This window comes from Corvus hawaiiensis, chromosome 3 (genome assembly GCF_020740725.1).
Source record: "Corvus hawaiiensis isolate bCorHaw1 chromosome 3, bCorHaw1.pri.cur, whole genome shotgun sequence".
Taxonomy (NCBI): Eukaryota; Metazoa; Chordata; class Aves; order Passeriformes; family Corvidae; genus Corvus; species Corvus hawaiiensis.
The window spans coordinates 67,933,142-67,951,695 of record NC_063215.1 but is presented as its reverse complement, the minus strand read 5'-3'; the positions used below and the strand labels follow the sequence as shown (position 1 = coordinate 67,951,695).

General features: G+C 36.4%; 1 protein-coding gene across 2 annotated transcripts in view; it reads left to right on the top strand.

Moving 5' to 3' along the window:
* Positions 1 to 12,550, top strand: part of SHPRH (SNF2 histone linker PHD RING helicase) — a 50,990-nt gene extending 38,440 nt beyond the window's left edge. For both annotated transcript variants that reach the window (XM_048297635.1, XM_048297636.1), the window contains exons 23-30: positions 720 to 821; positions 1,664 to 1,735; positions 3,430 to 3,618; positions 7,059 to 7,151; positions 7,704 to 7,790; positions 8,248 to 8,426; positions 10,511 to 10,591; positions 11,804 to 12,550. In XM_048297635.1, the coding sequence (XP_048153592.1) occupies positions 720 to 821; positions 1,664 to 1,735; positions 3,430 to 3,618; positions 7,059 to 7,151; positions 7,704 to 7,790; positions 8,248 to 8,426; positions 10,511 to 10,591; positions 11,804 to 11,900 (900 nt within the window). In that variant the 3' untranslated portion in view covers positions 11,901 to 12,550. The remainder of the gene's footprint in view (positions 1 to 719; positions 822 to 1,663; positions 1,736 to 3,429; positions 3,619 to 7,058; positions 7,152 to 7,703; positions 7,791 to 8,247; positions 8,427 to 10,510; positions 10,592 to 11,803) is intronic.
* Positions 12,551 to 18,554: the final 6,004 nt, after the last annotated feature.

Here is an 18,554-nt window from a genome sequence, read left to right as displayed (position 1 = left end):
GTTAGATAAAAGTGCTTCTTTCTATAAGGAAATAAATTTTATCTCTGTATTGAAACAATTTTTTAAAGGAGCACTTTGCTTAACGAATGCCTAACAAAATCTTAAGATTTATGTACGTATATGCAGCCATAAAAGAAACACCCATTACTTTGGCCTTTATCCTTCAGGTGCCTGCCTCTTCTTCAGTATTAATAGCTTCTCCACTATCAGCTGTAATTAATCTAAAAAAAAAGTCAGCTTAATGTTTCTGTCTTTGTATAGGTTAAATGAAAAGTGTAAATTTCTTAGAAATGTAAAGAAAATACTTGTTTCTTACACACTGTTTTTGGAACTAGCAGTTGAGTCTAGGATGTATATACATGACTGTAAGAAAATAGATGATAAATTGAATGAAGTCCAAAAGAAACTTCTAAAAAATTGGGTTATTTTAATTTTGTTTCTGTAAAGAACCAATAATGCAAATAAAACAACAGAAAACAATTTTGTGTACCTTCTGTGTCTCAGCCCATTCGCAGTGCTATGTTCATACTGGGTACGGAAAAGGAATAGATAATCAATTTTGCTTGGGGAAAAGCACATGTTAAATTTCCAGCATGAGCTGTTTGTCTGTCTGTCCCCAGTAAATTACTCAGCTGAATTTCACAAAAAAATTTAATTCAAGCCTTATTGTAAAACTTTTTTTTTCCTGTTTTAATACATATTTAATTTTGTTTTCATAGGTAGAGCAAAATCGAGTTAAACTTCTGAATGACAAGGCAGTTGCCAAATCACAGCTTCAAAAGAAATTAGGACAACTTCTGTACCTCACTAATCTGGAGAAAGTAAGATTAATGGTTCCTTAGTCTTTACTAAGTGATGTACTCTGTTTACCTAGTGGAAGAAACCTACCATTATTTTTATTTAAAACTTCTATCTTAAAGAAATTGTATTTTCTGTGAAGATTCATTACATTTTGAAATTCATTGTGCTGTTCTTTGTGTTAGTGTATGCTCATGAAATTATTTATTGCATTATATATTTTAGTTACTTGCTTAATTACATGCTTATTAAACTATGAAGTAGTTTTAAATGCTTAAAGTTTTCAATAAAACTAACTGGGCCATGTTTAGTAGAAGCCTTATAAAATTATGTTCATCTCTGCATACCTTTGGTATTTTACAAAGAGCTTACCTTAAACAGAAGGACAATCATGTCTGGAGATTAAGTAAGTGTTAAAAAAATACCCAAAAAAACCCCAAAACAGACAATCCCCATGTATTAAATGTTATTTTAATCATAGTGTTTAAGTGCAATTATGTTAAAGTAAGCATAGTTAAGCAAAATTTAAGTGTTTTTACAACAATGTGAAGCTGATAGAAAATATTAGGAATTTCTTGTTTGAAGCTTGTATTTTACCAGGATTTTTCAGGGCTGTCATAGAGCTGCAGATGCCATCTGAAGGACTGCAGTATGAAAAGTGCTCCCTTTGCTTACCATAAATTACATATTTTTTAACTCCTCAAGATGGACTTAAGTAGATGAATATGTTTTTAATTTGCTGACACAGTGTTTTGGTTTGATTTGGTTTCTTTTAAGGGCTTCAATATTCATTTTTTCTAGAAGCTTGTTTTAAATATAGAATAACAAAACACAGAGCTTATATATATTCTTTTCTAATTTATAGTCTCAGGATAAAACTACTGGAGGAGTTAACCCAGAACCATGTCCAATCTGTGCACGCCAGCTGGGAAGACAGGTAAGATACTTATTCAATAGGTTTTAGTTTTAGAACGTCTTTAGCTAGAGCTGAGCCAGTTGTGTGTGAAATTGTCAAGATCTGATTTTAAATGAATGTTGTATTGAAATGGGGGAAATGAGCTGTTTCCTGTAATGTACCAATCAGCTTCTCCCCTGAAACAACATCTTTCTCGAATGCAAGCACCTCTACTGCTTTAGCTTTTGACATCAGTGCTTAGGTGTTCCAAAAACGTGTGTTCATGATTGTTTTGTAACTCTGAAGTTATACTTTTGTCAGGAACATTTATTTCCCATTTATAAGCTAACAGAACTAAGTAGGTAAATATCTTTTGTATACTATTGTATTTTACTGTAATTGTTCTTATTGATAGTATTGTTTTCTTCTAAAGAAAAGGATATTACTTATGTAAACATAGCAAAATCCAATAGAATAAATACTGGCAATGAGGATTTCTTTCCCCTCCACTTCCCTTCTGAACTGCAGGAGTTGAAATTCAAGTGAGACTTAATCTATGTCATAAAGTACAAAGCCATAGGTTAAACTTGACTTATGATGCATTAGGGAAAAACATGAAAGGACTCCTTTTCAGTCGCACTAAATTGTCTTTTTTTTTTAGGGTAGTTATTTCAAGGAGGTTTAGCTTCTCTTTGCTTTATAGACGTGTAAATGTGAAATGCTGCCCTGCCATGTTTCCAAAATCCTCTCTGTGCCCTTCTTCCAAGGGTAATACAGTTTTTTACAGAGAATAGCTGTTAGTCCTGTTAACTGCCATTATGCTTTATCTCAAAGCTGGAGGAGCTCACTGAAAGGGAAAATAATCTCTTAACTTTCTTTATCTTTTCTTAACAGCAAGACTGCTGCTTTGGATGATAGCAGCTTTCAAGTTGCAAAGAACTTTTAAAATACTTTGCATCCTTCCAAAGCCTAAAAGACCTTCTGCTTGGTTTAGTAAATTCCTTTTGCTACTTGGTCCCATGAAAACTTTTAGTTTTCCCTCTTGGAATGGCCTATAGAACAGACTAGTACAGCAAAAGATACTATTTTGAGTTTCAAAACCACTGATCTACAAATTGCTTCTCTATTACGGAAGGTTATGGCTGATGTGTAGATATTCTAGGCTCACAAAGGAGAATGGCTTCTGCAATGCAATCTTTTGTTTCATACACATTCTGTCAAAAAGAGATTAAGACACTGTGTACAAAATCTTTCTTCTTAAGTCCAAAGATGTTGCGTAGGACTTAACAGTAGGGAAAAACTAAAGCATTTTTTCTGTCACTTATTAAATAAGACCAATCTAGTATGAATGCAGAGATAAAGAATTTTACAAAAGGCAAATACAAACATTTTTGTATTTTTTTAATTATGTAAATACTTAATCTGTGTTTATGTAAAGCATTAAGAATCATCTTTCATAGAAGTGAAAGTCTTTCCTGAAGTTCAAAACTGAGAAAATGCAAAAAATGAACAAAAAATGCAAAGACTTTATTTAGATCATGAATGTCTCTGTACTGGAAAACTTGGAAATTCAGACTTTTTAGGAACTGGAGTGCAACAATTCTAAAATTCTTCTTTAATCTGATGAGTATCATGAAAATAAGGTAATTTATCATGGATTAGTACACTGTTTTTCTTTTGCATTGATCCAAAATTGAAACTGTGTTGTGTTTGGGTTTTTTTCATTTCCTGCATAGTGGGCAGTGCTGACGTGTGGACACTGTTTTTGTAATGAGTGCATAGCAATCATCATCCAGCAGTACAGCGTTGGCACCCGCCGCAGCTCAATTAAATGTGCCATTTGCAGGCAGACAACATCTCATAAAGAAATATCTTATGTCTTCACTGCAGAAGCTGCAAATCAGGAGGATGATATTCCTGTCAAGGTGAGTTGTTTGCAGGAGCTCTGTGGTCCAAGCTTTCAGCAGGGTATATTTGTTGTGTTTTGTTGCATACTGCATTTATACAGACAAGTGTACTATATAGTTTTATAAATAGTTTGTCCTAATGGCGTTCCTAATGGATTTCAGTCCTGATTGCACTGTTGTATCTACTTTTCTTAGTAGTGGAAGGTTTTCATTGGGTTGAAGGCAGGGCTGGAGGAAGAGACAGCATCTCTATGAGTCTTTAGCAATACTGACATATGCGTAGTGCATAGGTACGTGTTTGCTCTGCATGAATGAGTTGTAGAAACAAAAAACCTGTGTTTATTGCAGTTGTGGAAAAAACAGAGGATTCTGGGCTAAAATGCAAAGGTAAAAGACATTGATAATATTTTGGTTTAGATTATACTGCTGTCTTTCATTAAAATATGATTATAATACGGCTGGACATAACTTACAATAATTTGATTAGTATAGTTAAAACTAATAACTAGTTGTGCTGACAGACTGATATCTGTGCAAGTCTCCTTGAGCCTTGCACAATTTCTAGGGTTGCTGCCCTGTGTTGAAGACAATGCTACCACATTTGCACTAGTTATTTCAACCTCCCTGGACAAATGGAATTCCATTTTATGAGTAGGTGATCCCTAACTCGAATTATGAAAGTAGTTGACAGTATGTGGCACCAGGGGGAGTAAATAGGCTGTGTTTTTCAAATGGTACTTCTTCAAACATCACTACATGCAGGGCTTTTTACAGATTAATTCCGTATACAGTTTAGAGATACCACCCTCTTTCTAACAAAATTTCAAATATGTTTCATAAATTACATAAAAAAATAACTAGAATAAGCAAATTTCTTAAATAAGACACTGAAAGAACATGTCATCTGCTGTTCTGTGTAAAGAGTTGTAGTGTTTTCTTGAAGTATTTCTGTGTCAAAACTTTGAACAAAGCAAAAATAAAGCAAAAATATGAATTCTGTGTGAATTTGCTTGAGCAAATCTCATTCTTAGTTCATGAAAAATTAAAAAATTACACTGTAGCTTCACTGTACTTACTATCTAAACGAGCAACATTGTTAAAAAAAATTAAAATTTCTGCCTCATATTCCTTTAAAAGACAGTTAACAAAGAATAACAAACTTACTATGATTACTATGGAATACCGAGTTTAAGATCAGTATCTTTCAGTATAGATATGAAAATTGTGTGATTTATTCAGTGTTTGTTTTAATCTGATCTTTCTCAATCCCTCCAGTCTCTTAAAAGTATTCACTACCTCTCTTTCTTTCTATCTATCTTACTCTTTATTGTACCAACACTAACCATCTTAAGGTAATGCCTTAGATGCAAAAGGACTACTGTAAATGGAAGCATTTTATACTGAGAGAGATTACTGGCATCCGTGCATGTTTTGGTTTTGTAAAAGCTTCCTGTGTCTGGTCAGTATTGCAGTGGGTGTTGCCAGCCTGTCATCTGAGACAGAAATTGTTAGAGGGTAGTTTTGGTTCTAATGTTTACTGTTCCATAATTCATTGGAACTAGCCAATTTCTTTATAAATAGTCATCTGAATATTCAGCAAAATGACTCATGGTGTAGGGGTAATGAGTGGGGTAACATTTCTTAATACAGACTGAATGTCAGTTCATCTCCATAAATACTCAGAACAAAATTGAATTTTTTTTGTGTGCTGTAAGCCAAAGTTTTAGTCACTTGTAAATTCAGTAAGTCTAATATAGTTTAATGTAATGTAGACAAAGGGATGAAGAACTTTACACACTTAGTTATCTTGTGTAAAAAATAGAGCAAAAAGACTGTGACCACTTTGAGCGTTGTGCTGTTCTTTTCTCTGCCATAGATCCTCTTACTGATCTTGCACGAAAGTCACCTTTGTGACACCTGAGTCACAGGAATCTGAAGCGTGGAAAAATCAGCAACAGTGGCTAAAGTTACTATCTGTTATAGCAGGTTAAAATAGAACCTGTGATAAGGTCTAAAAACAGTTTCTGAGGAAAAGACAGAGCAGATTTTCCAGGATTGTCATCACTGAATCAGAGATGAATGGTACTGGAAAAGCACATATGTGACCCTGGAATTATGTAGGAAGTACTAAAAGCTAGTCTTGGATCTCCTAGTGTAGGTGTTTATGATTGGGAGGCAGCTGCCATAGGGCTGCAAATGTGTCATCCTTTCAGATAAACATTTTTAATTGTCCATCTGACTTTGCAAACAGTCTCAATGTCTACCAGGTGCAGCAGAAATGACATGGAAGAAAGGTGCTTAATTTCTGTGGCTGTGACATTGCAGAGTTGGAATCACTGGGGAGGACCCTGAGTAATAAAATGGTACTGTTTACTGCAGCCTTTGGTAAAACAGTCTGCAGAAGTCTTTTACATGTTAGCTATTTAATGTGTGAATGATCAAGCAGCCCAGCATTGGTTCCCAGCTTGTGCTGAGACTGCTGACATCCTTCCCAGCCAATTCTGCAAGCAGCATGACTTGAGTAAATTTGATCTGTCATTGTAGTGAGCCAACATAGTTAATTCAATGTTCAAAAGACAGGTGCAGACAGAAATAAAACAGTATTTGTCCAGCTGAATCTAACACAGCTTGAAATCACTGTACATGTAGCAACTTGTAAGAAAGTAAAGGCTTCTTTAAAAAAGACATCAGGTAATATTGCTGTAATACAAAGTACATACTGAAGGAGATGGAAAAAAGAATTACTTCTCATGGTATCCGGTTGTTGACCTAAGGTGAAAGGGAAGAGTACAAAAACCAAAATGGACAAGAAGTAGACTATAGTGTTGGATTCATTAAGCACTGAAATACTTCTGAATGCAGAATATGAAGATGTTTTCATTGCAGCTCACCATCATTCAAAAATTAATTTAATTATATTTACAATTTCCTTACTGTTTTAAATATAATTAACAAGATTCATAGTACTGAATGTAAGTTTGATGTTGCCAGAATGAGAAACAAAAGCAACAGAACAGGATTCAGGTAGGTTTTTTTTCTTGGTCCATTTTCAAGAGGTGTGAAGGTAGGGAAATTTTAAAGTGCATTTGGAAGATTCTCTAAAGACTGTGCCACAAAGTTAAACTGCAGGAGGCCTAATGGGCATGTTTGGTGGTGCCACTGTACTGCTTGGGCCATATTTTGCTTCATGCAGATCTAGATGGTGTGTCTAAATGGCACTTCATTCTTCCATGTGCTGCACATCCTGTTACACACTACTGATCCTAATGCAGTGCATTTTAAGGGAGAGGTAAAAGTAGTTCAGTGCTACTTAACCTGCTCTTCCTCAAGGCTGATAATTTTTAACTTTGTGTAAGATATGTAAGAGACCTAATATACCATCATTTAATTAAGCAATGATTGTGGAAGGAGTGTTTTACTATCCTGCTTTACTAATGTGCTTCTTTGCCTTTTCAAAGGGAAGTCACTCCACCAAAGTGGAAGCTGTGGTCCGAACACTGAAGAGAATTCAATTTAAAGATCCAGGGGCTAAGTCCTTAGTTTTCTCAACGGTATTAATCACCATTTTCTGTCTTGTCTTTGCGTGTGTGTTTTGAGTTTAAGGCGTTCATAATATTTTCAGGAACTAGTTTAGCTACCAAAATGTTGAATCATTCTGTACAACCACTTGATTGTTTTCAGGATTTGTAGGGCAAGTCCTGTAATGGGAACAAGAATAATGATCATAGTCAGCAGATGTAAAAGCTTTCCTTTAAAGGGCAAACACTTAGATTTGTATGGAAGCAGTAGAAATTCTAGGTATTTTTAAATGTAATGTCCAAATGGTTTTGATACATTGTAAAACTCTTTTTGCAGTGGCTACCAATTTCTTTTATTCAAGCTGATCTTTCTAAATTACCTGTCTTACTTAGTTTTATGAAAGATTTGGTTTCTAGCTCACTGTTTTGTTTTTTTTTTTTAATTGCAAGTGCTAGCATTTTGAAAAGCATTTTAATCTACTCTTTGTTAGGGAACTTAATTAATAGTTTTTAGTTGTCATTGCTGTTTGTAATGTTGAGTTACTTTTATTGTGTTGTGTGGTTTTGTTTTGTTTTTTTTTACAGTGGCAAGATGTGTTGGATATAATTTCAAAAGCTTTGTATGACAACAACATGATTTTTTCTCAGATCAATGGAATTAGTAAATTTCAGGTACATAAAGGATATTTTTCTTAAATTATTTTCAGTGGGAAAATCGTAGTTCATAGAAGTTAATCTGATCCTTTTACTTTGTTGCTTCATTTCAGACACTAAAAGAGCAGCAAATTTGTTTGGCAGAAACTTTGATCTCTAACTTATTAATTCTAAAAATCATAATCTCGAAAAGCCCCAGTTTAAAGCGTTCGGAGATAAGCAGTACATGCACTTTTGAGAAAGATGCGTTGGCGTGGAAGCTAAGGATAAGACACACTGATCAGTGTTGCAAGAAGTTCATGCCTTCCTGAAACTGTCATGTATCTGTTCTGAGATGCCAGGTCTTGGATCAGACCTGCAAGATTGTCACTCTGGAGCCTGTGTTAGCTGTTACAATTTGTTGAAAATGTAGTCCTGTCCCCCACACTTCTTGTTGAGGAACTTGTGTCACACTGCTGTGATGTTTGCCTTTTAGGAAAACCTGTCTGCATTTAAATATGATCCCAACATCAATATTTTGCTGCTGCCTCTTCACACTGGTTCCAATGGACTAAACATCATTGAAGCAACTCATGTTCTGCTCGTGGAGCCCATTCTGAATCCGGCACATGAGCTACAGGCTATTGGCAGAGTACATCGTATTGGCCAAACAAAGTAAGATTTACAGCTGTGTTCAATGGTTTAGATATGGTCCAGAATAGATCTGCATACTCTAAATTAGAATAACTCTAGTCCACTGAACTCCCCAATTTTGGAGATGAGGGTGTTCATAGGAATCCTGGTTTTAAAGATGATCATGTAAGGGACAGAAAGATTAAAATAAAAAAAGTTGACTGAATAATCACATTGTGTATTTTAGAGAGTTCTTTTGTGCTACGGGGGTAAGATGCAAAAATAAATTGCATTTGGGCATTTAGGAAGAGTATAGGTTCTTGAGTCTAAAATTCTGAAAAACCTTGTTCAGCTGCTGCTCTATATTTTATGTGTATGCCATTGATGCCTTAGTTTTTAACCTTGGAGTTCTGCTTGCAAAAATGTCCAGAAATGTCTTAGCTTTGCAGGTCCGAGCAACTCATTGTTTGTCATGTAGGGCTAAATTCAGGCATGGCCTGTCTGAGTTTCCTTGAGAGGCTCCTTTTAACTGGTCATTCTCAGATCCAGGTTAGAAGCTGCATAAGTTGTTGAGAGTTTTTTGTTTCCTTGTTTTGGGGCTTTTTTTGGTTGAGTTTTTTTTCCAAGAAAAAAGCTATAGCACACTCTCTTTAGAACTGATACGTTTTTAAATCACAGTTCTGCCCTCACTGCTGTCTAGATCGTTTTGAAGACATTAATGAGTTTGCATGTCTCTTGTTTGTTTCAGTGTTGTTGCTCTGACAGTGGTAGTACTGAACACTTAACAAACTTTTTAGGAAGTTTGTCCTCAACATATGAGATGTATATGTTTTTCCTAAGGTCTCATGTCACTTGAGAAAAAAATTAAAAGCCCAGTACATGAAGAAGAAAAATAGCTACAGTCAATTCTGGAATAATAATACTGTAGAATAATAGTGGGGTTTGTGTTCTGGAAATGAAAGCAAAGAGAGAGCACATGAAGGAGCATGTATGTGAAAGAATGCTTATGAACAGGTGGATATTGGTGTGTGTTGGTAAATATTTTGAATTAACTGTGAGGGCATAGGAAAGACTGATTGCAACAGCCCATGGTGTAATTTTACATGATGCTGGCACAAGAGGTCTGGCAAAAACCTTGCAGTAAAACCACCTAGATACATTGTACTTTTTAAGAATTAAGGCTTCAGCAAGGCTTATTTGAAAAAAGGGCTGTATTCCACGTACACTGAGCATTACTCCATTTAGTGTCACTGGTGCAACTATTACCAGTTCAGTTCTTATTTACTTTCATTTTTTTGGGGTAGACCATTGCCTATGAATCTGAAAGTATTCCCCCTGCATTCTTCTGTGAAATCTTACCTGCCAAAGTTTCAACCTAAGATCTGAAAACCGTCTAAGCATTTTCAAGGGTTCTTACCTTGAAAAATGTTTATACTGGGGAGGATGGGGTGATTTTTCATTTTTATATTTGGATCTGACTCTTTTCCATTTCACTTTCTTGTGCCTGGCACTTTTCTCAATTACTGCTTTCTTTTTTGAAATTTTATTTCATAAATGGAGTTTTCATTTTGTGTTACATTTACTGACATTTTGCGTTTTATGTTTTACCAGTGTTTACTGACAACAATTACTAACTTCTTTTAAAAAAATTATAATATTTTGCTGTCTTCAAAAATAATGTTATTAAAACTTTGGGTATTAGGTTTAATTATCCATCACATTGAGCCCTTGTCTCTTGGAATAATTTATGACAAATAAGTATGAACATTGTATATAACCAGTGGGCAAAGCTCTTTTTTCTTTAGGCTCTGGAGAAATGTTTCTAGTAAGGACACAGAAAGCAGAACTTTGCCCAGTATCTACATTAGGATTTTAGCTAATACAGCTTACATTCATTTAGTATGTGATTGGTAGAGTGAAAGTGTGTTTACAGGGAGGCACTAAGCCCCCTGAAATGTCAGTGGAAGTTGCTAATTACTTATAACATTTATTTCTTAAAATACAGAGATATATTTTCAACACTTTTACAAGAATTAGTGTGAAATTATATAAACTTTGGCAGTAACAGTGTAACTATAACTTCTGCTCACTTACGGTGGTGTTTTCTTTTTTTTAAACACATTCAGATCTACAATTGTTCATAGATTCCTGATAAAAGCAACAATAGAAGAGAGAATGCAGACTATGCTGAAAACTGTAGATAGAAGGTATGTGTTGAATTTTTTTAAAAGATCATTATTGCACTGAAAATGAAAAGTTGGTTCTCCACCATACTTTTATTGTGGTTAGGCGTGTATATCTTACAGATAAACTTCAGCTGTTCTTCAAACTGTTCTGATGGGCAAAACAGTTTTAAGACTTCAAAAATTTTAACCTGGTTCCAGTAACTTGCAGCTTGAGGTATTTTAATTCTCTGGAAAATATTTTGGTAATGTTTTGTGTATTTTATTTCATAAAAGCCCAATTAATAAATTATGTGTTATGATATGATTTATCCTTTCAGTTTACCTATTTCCATTAGTATAAAAACATTGCAATTGATGGAGTAGTACTAAGCCTGCCACTAGAGCAACAGCATCTGCTATAAATTCTGATACAGAACATGGGTTCTTTCTTTTGTTATTTTTAAATCCTACAAACCCTGTCCAACAGTGCTGTGTCACCCTCCTTGGTTTCACAGTCCATGCAGGCATTACCCAGATGCTAAGTCATACATCAGGCTGGTGTGCAGACACAGAAAGCAGTTCTCACTGTATTTATGTTTCCAAAATCTATAAGCAGTGATGGATTGGAGTGAGACCAAAAATGCTATTTACATTCTTTATGCAGACAGTGTAAGAGGTTTGTACTTTTTAACTAGATTGTATACACATGAGAAACCTAGGAGGAGGCCTTAGTTTAAGGAAATTTTGCCTGTTACAGATAATGAAACTAAAAATTTACATGCACATCTTCGGCAGTAGTTATGAAAGATTTCAGTTTTAGTTCTTGAAGAATGATTTACTCTCCTTATCTGTGAAGTAGCACTACTTTTGCACATAAAATCTGGATGAATGTGGTTGAATGATCCCATGAGGGCTAATGTTTTGAAAGTAATATTTAACCTCATGCTTGGAAGCTGAAGCCAATCCCTTGAATGTTAAGAGGTCAAAGCAGATTATTCCATGTTCTGCTGCCTTTGCAGTGTTTGGTGTTGGCCACTGTTGGGGACAGTGGATGAACTTTGTATCTTACTTGGAATATGCAAGAGCAGTAGCTGATGAGTGTATGTGTTTTCCTGGACAGAAGGTGTGTTTTCCTGCTGAGCCTCAAAGCTGAGCGGGTATTGACTCTGAACTGTGTGGTCTGTCTTCAGTGCACACAGCTTGTTACTGACATTGATTGTTTCTCTGATGCCTGCATGCAATTTTTTCCCACAGCCACACGAGCTCTTCCATGAAACAGTCGGAAGCCTCAGTGTTGACAGTGGCAGATTTGGCTGACCTTTTTACAGAGGAAACTGAAGAACTTGAGTAGAAACATTGGTTTAATCTAATGAAATTGGAAAGTATCTGACCCCATAAGCACCAGGATATAATCCACTTGATCTGTCATTCCTGTAGACATCATCTAACATTTGTCCATAACAGAGCAGTTGGAAATTGAGAAGTCTTAATTGTTACTGATTTATTCTTTAGTGACATTCATAGCAGCACACACTTCTGATGGCACTGGATAAAAGTTGCACTTTGCACATTATACAAAAACATGGATTTTATTCCCAAAGAGCATTTGAGCTAGATGCTAGAACTGAGATCTTGGACCCTTGGTTGAGAGGATTTTTACCATCAGGTTGGATCGGCTAGTAGCTCAGTCTGAGAGCAAAACTATGTGGGTGGTTGGGTGGGAAAGGGAAGCAGAAAAATACAAATCTAATTTTTTTTACTGTACAAAGAGTTGTTAGAAAGAATGACTGTAAATTAATATTCTTCTAGAAAGGGCTTGTTACATTTAATGCAGAGTTATTAAATGTCTTATTGTTAACACTTCAAATTACTAATCTTTACTAATAATTTGGATATTTGTATTAGGCTTTTAGATATTCATAAAGACTTTTGACAGTTAAATATTTCATTGTTAATGCTTACTCACTGCAAAAAGATGATAATTAAATTATGCTTTTTGTATGTGTGTTGGTCTGGTGATCAGTTAAAGACTTGCTGTACATGTTTTCACTTAAGCTGTGACTAATTTAGTGCTCTGGGTAAAAAAAAAAGCACTTGTTACAGAATTTTCAAAAATTAATTGGTTACACTGCTGATCACTTCATAATTATTTGGTGCTTCTGTGCATTTTCTCACCCTGATCTTTTTGTCTAGTTCTTCTCCTTAAAGATGCAGCAATCTAAATAAACAAAATACAAGAAATTATAGTAGGCAGTCTAGTTATTAGGTGCCTGGTCTAAGTTAGAAAAATAGTGGGGAGAAATGGAACTTTTGTGAAGCTTCATCTTTAGATATGCAAGATTACCCATCTCTGTTGATACTAGATAGTTTGGAAAATAAATCTAGGCTAACTTCTAGACTGCTGAAGGTAGGCAAGATAATTTTTAACCCTTTTGGCATAGGGTATGGATGTGCATTTACATAACATTAATTTCCAAAGGTATTGCAGAAGCAAGCTCAATTATGCAGTTGGCATTAAACACAATTTTGTATTTATAGAGCAGGAAAATGGTATGCTTAAGAAACAGGCTACTTCCCTCAAATTACAATATTTTGCTGTTACAGTAGACAATGATTTTTGTGTATTTCAAAAATCTTACTTGAGGCTGAAGTTAAAATGAGTCCTTTAAGAAATCTCATCTTAGAATTTTTAACCATGTCTGCTGAATAGATTTGCCATTAGTTATTGATCTGCTTGAGTTCTGTCTTCAGTCATACATTTGAGTAGCGCTGGTCAGTTTATCCACATGGCAGACAAGTTTTCTGCTGCTGACAACAAATGGGAATAGAATTTGCACGAATAATACTATATTAAAAAGTATTTTTCTGGAATTCGTATTCTGTTGGCCTTCTGGACCAATTGGATAATCTTGAGAAAAAAGTATTTGAGTAACTTTACAGAAAATGTATCTCTGTTTCCCATATTTGTAATAGGTGTTAATCTTAGTTGGCTTAGCCCAGAAAGCCACCCACATCCTGGGCTGCATCAGAGGAAGTGTGACCAGGAGGATATGAGGGAGGGGATTCTGCCCCTCTGCTCTGCCCAGGTGAGGCCCCACCTGGAGTGGTGTGTCCAGTTCTGGGGTCCCCAGCACAGGAAGGACATTGACCTGTTGAATTAAGAGCAGAGGAGGAACACCAAGTTCATCACAGGGCTGGAGCACCTCTCCCATGAAGAACGGCTGAGACAGTGGGGGTTGTTCAGCCTGGAGAAGAGAAGGCTCCAGGGAGACCTTGCAGCACCTTCCAGTATCTACAGGGGGGCTGCAAGAAAGCTGGAGAATGACTTTTGACAAGGGCTTGCCGTGACAGGACAACAGGGAATGGCCATGAGACAAAGGAGGGCAAGTTTAGATTGAATATTGGGAAAAATTTCTCTACTAAAAGGGTGGTGAGGCATTGGAACAGGTTGCTGAGAGAGATTGTGGACTCTCTCTGGCTGAGAGAGATTGTGGAAGTGTTCAAGGCTAGGTTAGATGGGACCTTTGTCTAGTGGAAAGTGTCCCTACCCACAGCAGGGGGTTGTAGTGATTATCTTTAAGGTGCCTTCTCACCCAAACCATTCTATGATTCTCTATGTACATTTTATTTTGGAGAGGACTGATTTTTGTCTTTGCAGATTACAGTTTGCAGCAAGGGAAATGGCATAGATAGTAGACTCTTCTTTAGATAAGAATTGATCGAGCAGTTTACACAGAAACTGTGACATCTCCATCCTTGAATGTATTGGGAACTCAAACAACCCTGAGCAATCTGATCCACCTTTGAAGCTGGTCCTGCTATGTGTGGTGTGTTGGATCAGATGACCTCCATGGATCCCTTCCAGCCTAAATTATTTTACAGTGTGCTGGAGATCATGCTGTACAGATACTCCAGGAACTCTGAGGGCAGCAACATTCCAATTTCCTCATCATATTCAGATAATTTTGATATTGTGCAACACAATATGACTGCACAAGAAGCTGCTATTCACTCTGAGAAATTATATATCTGTGCTAAAAACTGTGGAAGCACATAGTATTTACATTCATAGCTCCCATTTTAATTAACTAGATGTGGGAAGAATAGTTGTCAATGAATATGAAGACAGAGAGGCAAACTGTAAAATGTCAGCTATGAGAGGTTTCCCAACCTCTTCAAGTTTTGGCTTATTTATATAAACATGATGGTTTCATTGTTTATTTATAAACATGTGGCTTTTGAATTCCTAACCAAAAACACAGCTTCTCATCAAGCACTGCATGAGTCTTTAGTCCTGGCTTACCTTGTTTTATACTCACATAACAGCATGGAATGCCAGAAAATGTGGTTCTAGGTGCTCTCCTGACTGCCCTGGAGCACCAGCACCTAGAGCTCTGGAGATACTACACTAAAAGGTGGGCATGAGTTGTGTTAAAGCACCTCTTGAAATTGGAGGGTTGAACCACTGGAGTATATATATAGCCAGTGTCTGTAGTAGAATTAATTCTTCAAGTTTCACATAATACTAAACACGGAGACCAAATTTAATGCTATTTTCCATTCTTTGCAACACTTAGTTTCTTTGACAAAGGTTTTAGTTCAGAAATTTCTCATGAAATGAATTCTTTCTTTTTTTTTCTTTTTTTTCCTGCTGAGGGTGCAGCTCGTACATCTGCAGTGCTTTTCTCTTATCAAAGAATAATAAGCTTGTTTTCATGGTGCTGTCATGGTTTTGCTCTCTACCAGAACACTTTTGAAAGACAGTATCTTAGCTGAAAACAGAGTCTGCCCTATCTTAAGACTTCCAATATACTCCTAGAAATGGCATTTTCCACAGAAGACAGACACTTACAAATACTGACTGAAGTGTTTGCAAACATTCACGTGGACATACCAGAGTCATGTACCAGATTCTTGTGTGTTCTCTTGCTCAAACATGTAAATGTGATCCAAGTTAACAGTACTACTTATCCAGTGAAGTCAGTCCCTTGAAAAATGAGGTTTTATCAAAGACCTCAGTGCTGACTTTTTATCTCTTCCATTTCCATGACAAAGGATGTTAGGAGTTTTTTTGACTGTAGCTGGTGAGGATTTTGGGACAGGTTTTCTCCCTGTCTATAAAGTTCAGTGCCTTATAGAACAGAGCTGTCATTTTGGTATCTGTAAAAGCTTGATGCAAATAGTGAACTTCCTTGAACCACACAATATGATCATCTTGGAAACTGAAGTGTTAAACTTCTGGTGTTAAATTGAGCTCTGTGAATGTCACTGAGGATATTTAAGAGAATTTATAAGTTAAGATTCCCTCTTGGTCTCTAAATCAGCCTGTGCCATCTTTAACCTGTTTACACCTTAACCTGTTAGGTAGCTTTTTCACATACTAATGAAAGTCCAGGTTATACTACAATTTTCATGCAGGTCAGGTACCACAAAAGGAGATTTACCTCAATCTTCTCTTGCATGTTCAAGTTGCATATTAAGGACTGGACATAAGAGTTGATGATGCTTTTTGTGAGATAGGCCTTCCAAACCATGTCTTCCAAACAGCCAATGTGTGCAGATGTATTAGAGTAGTCTGTGAGTAGGATCCTACAGAAATAAAAAAAAAATAGTTGTATCTGGTTAAATCCATGATTAGATGTACATCCTCCTGTAAAATTCTGTCTGGACTAGTAGCTGGGCCCCAGCTAACAGCTCTCTACCACTGTCTTTTTTGACACAAACAGTGCTGTCCTCTTTCCATTCATTATTGCAGTCCTTATGACTACATTACCTTTTTCAGGAGTCACAGAATTATTTGTTCAGTTAAAACTGTGCTTCAGTAATTTGCAGGGAAAAAAAGTCTGTATTGATCAATCTTGCATTGACCAGTATAAGAAAAAAATTAACCTTGAAATGTATCGCTCTCCCAAGGTAAGCAATTAGATGAGTTTCTGAGGAAAACCTAGAAATCTAGGGTTTTTCTAGCTGTAAATAAAGCCTGTTTCTGAAGCTTAATCTAAAGACTTACTGCTTAAAATCTGTATGCTATGCTTTTCTTTAGGCTGAAAGGCAAGTTACAAAGCCATCGTGCCTGTGCTTTTTTTTCTTCCATTTTTGGTTGCCTGAAACAAGTGAGGTCTTTACAAGATTATATGCTAGAAATGTAAATTAAATGGATTTCATAATGGAGAAAAAAATAAGGTGCAAGACATCTGTCTTTCCCTCCGCCTGTGTTTTTTTCTGTGTCAGTCATCTCGTTCCACCCTCCTCCTACCCCCAGCTTGCTCAGTTTATTACAAAGAATGCTTGTGTTTGGTCAGTGGAAGTGGAGTAAAAGAGTTATAATCCAAAAAATGGCTACAGTAAAACTAGCTTACTGCATCACAGGAAAACTATCTGAGGTAAAGGGAATTTTAGCCTGTTACAAATTCCTTTTTGTACCTATAATATTTTCATTTACCCCTCTTCTTCACCACTCTAGCAGCAGATACTGAATTTCAGTCTGGTAACTTTTATATATCTGGTTTTATGTCATACATCTGACATACAAAAAGGACCCCAGTAATCTATTTACTGAGTAAGCAGTGAGGCTTACAGGTTTTTCTTGCCAAGCCTATCGTTTCGGGATTCATAAAGTGCACCTGAAGCACTGTCACAAATCACAGTGTATCCACTGTCTTCTCTTCTTAAGAGAAGGAAGAAGGAATAGGCAACTACTGATTCATGGTAGTACTGCATTCAAGTCCCAAGTAGGCACACTGTATTCTACAGTCATACACTGTGTAAAGAGGACAGTTAATTGAAATTGTAGCTTCCAAATGTTGTTAAGGAGTTAAGTCGCCTGGGGTAGAAGTAGATGACATAGGGTTTCTAAGTACTAGAATAATTCTTAGGCAATTGGATTGTGAGATACCTGTAAATCTCTGGTTTGGTTTTCTTCTATGTACAAGATATCAGCCTTCCAGGGCTAACTTCCAAGTTCCTTTGTTCTGTGTATTTATAGAGCTTACACAAGTAAGTGCCCAACCCCATTCATGGAACTGGACACAAACCAAATTTTATCAGTTTAGAAACAGGTGCCATTGTTTCCATGATGTAATACCTCTTGGTTTGATAGCAACCTTCATACTGGGTAGAAACTACCTTTCCAAATTCTACCAAGTATAAGGTCTGACTGCTTATAGAGTGTCTCAAAATGTAAATTGTTGGTTTAGGCTGGCTTAGATAGTTGTGAGGAGTTTTATGCCGCTTTTCCTTCTATCCTGTCGAAGCAAGTGAGCTAATGGGATTCATGTTATGTTGCTAGAAATTGTCCCTTCTTTATGCTAATGGATGATCTATGTGTGTCAGACTTCCTCTTGACTATGTCATTTGGTTGAGGAAGAAAATCTAGACTGCCTTTCTTGTTACCTTGATGGAATTTTGCCTTGTCACTCTTGGAGTCTCCTGAGATGGAGTTTCATGAGTGTGGGAATGGTGACTTTGCATTTGTGCATGCTTAAATTGTAAGGGACTAGCTGTATTGGCTGAATGTTCACAAGTCCATAGGGCCTGATGGGATTTATCCCAACATTCTGAAGGAGCTGGTGTATGGTATGGAAGAACCCCTCTTGATCATCTACCAAAGGTGTGGGGAGCTCCCTGCTGACTGGAAGGTAGCTAATGCTGTTCCAGTTTACCAGAAGGACATGAGGGAAGACCCAGGAAACTACAGACTTCTAGTCTAACCTCAGTTATACTTATTATACCAAGTATTACTGAAAAACATATATATGTGTTGTTTCACTTCTAGTCTTCTACAAAATCTTAGTGCAGCAATGTAGGAGTTGTGGACATGATTACCCCGTGGTAACTGCTGCCCCCAATGTTAGATCTTCTAAGCAGATCTGGTTAAAAGACATTCTATCCTACAGTTCCTGTCACAGACATAGAAAGCCCAGAGCACTTCACCGCCAGCCAGAAAAGAGATGGAGGGGGATATCTCTGAGACCAGGCGATCCATTCATATCTGCTGCTGTTGTAC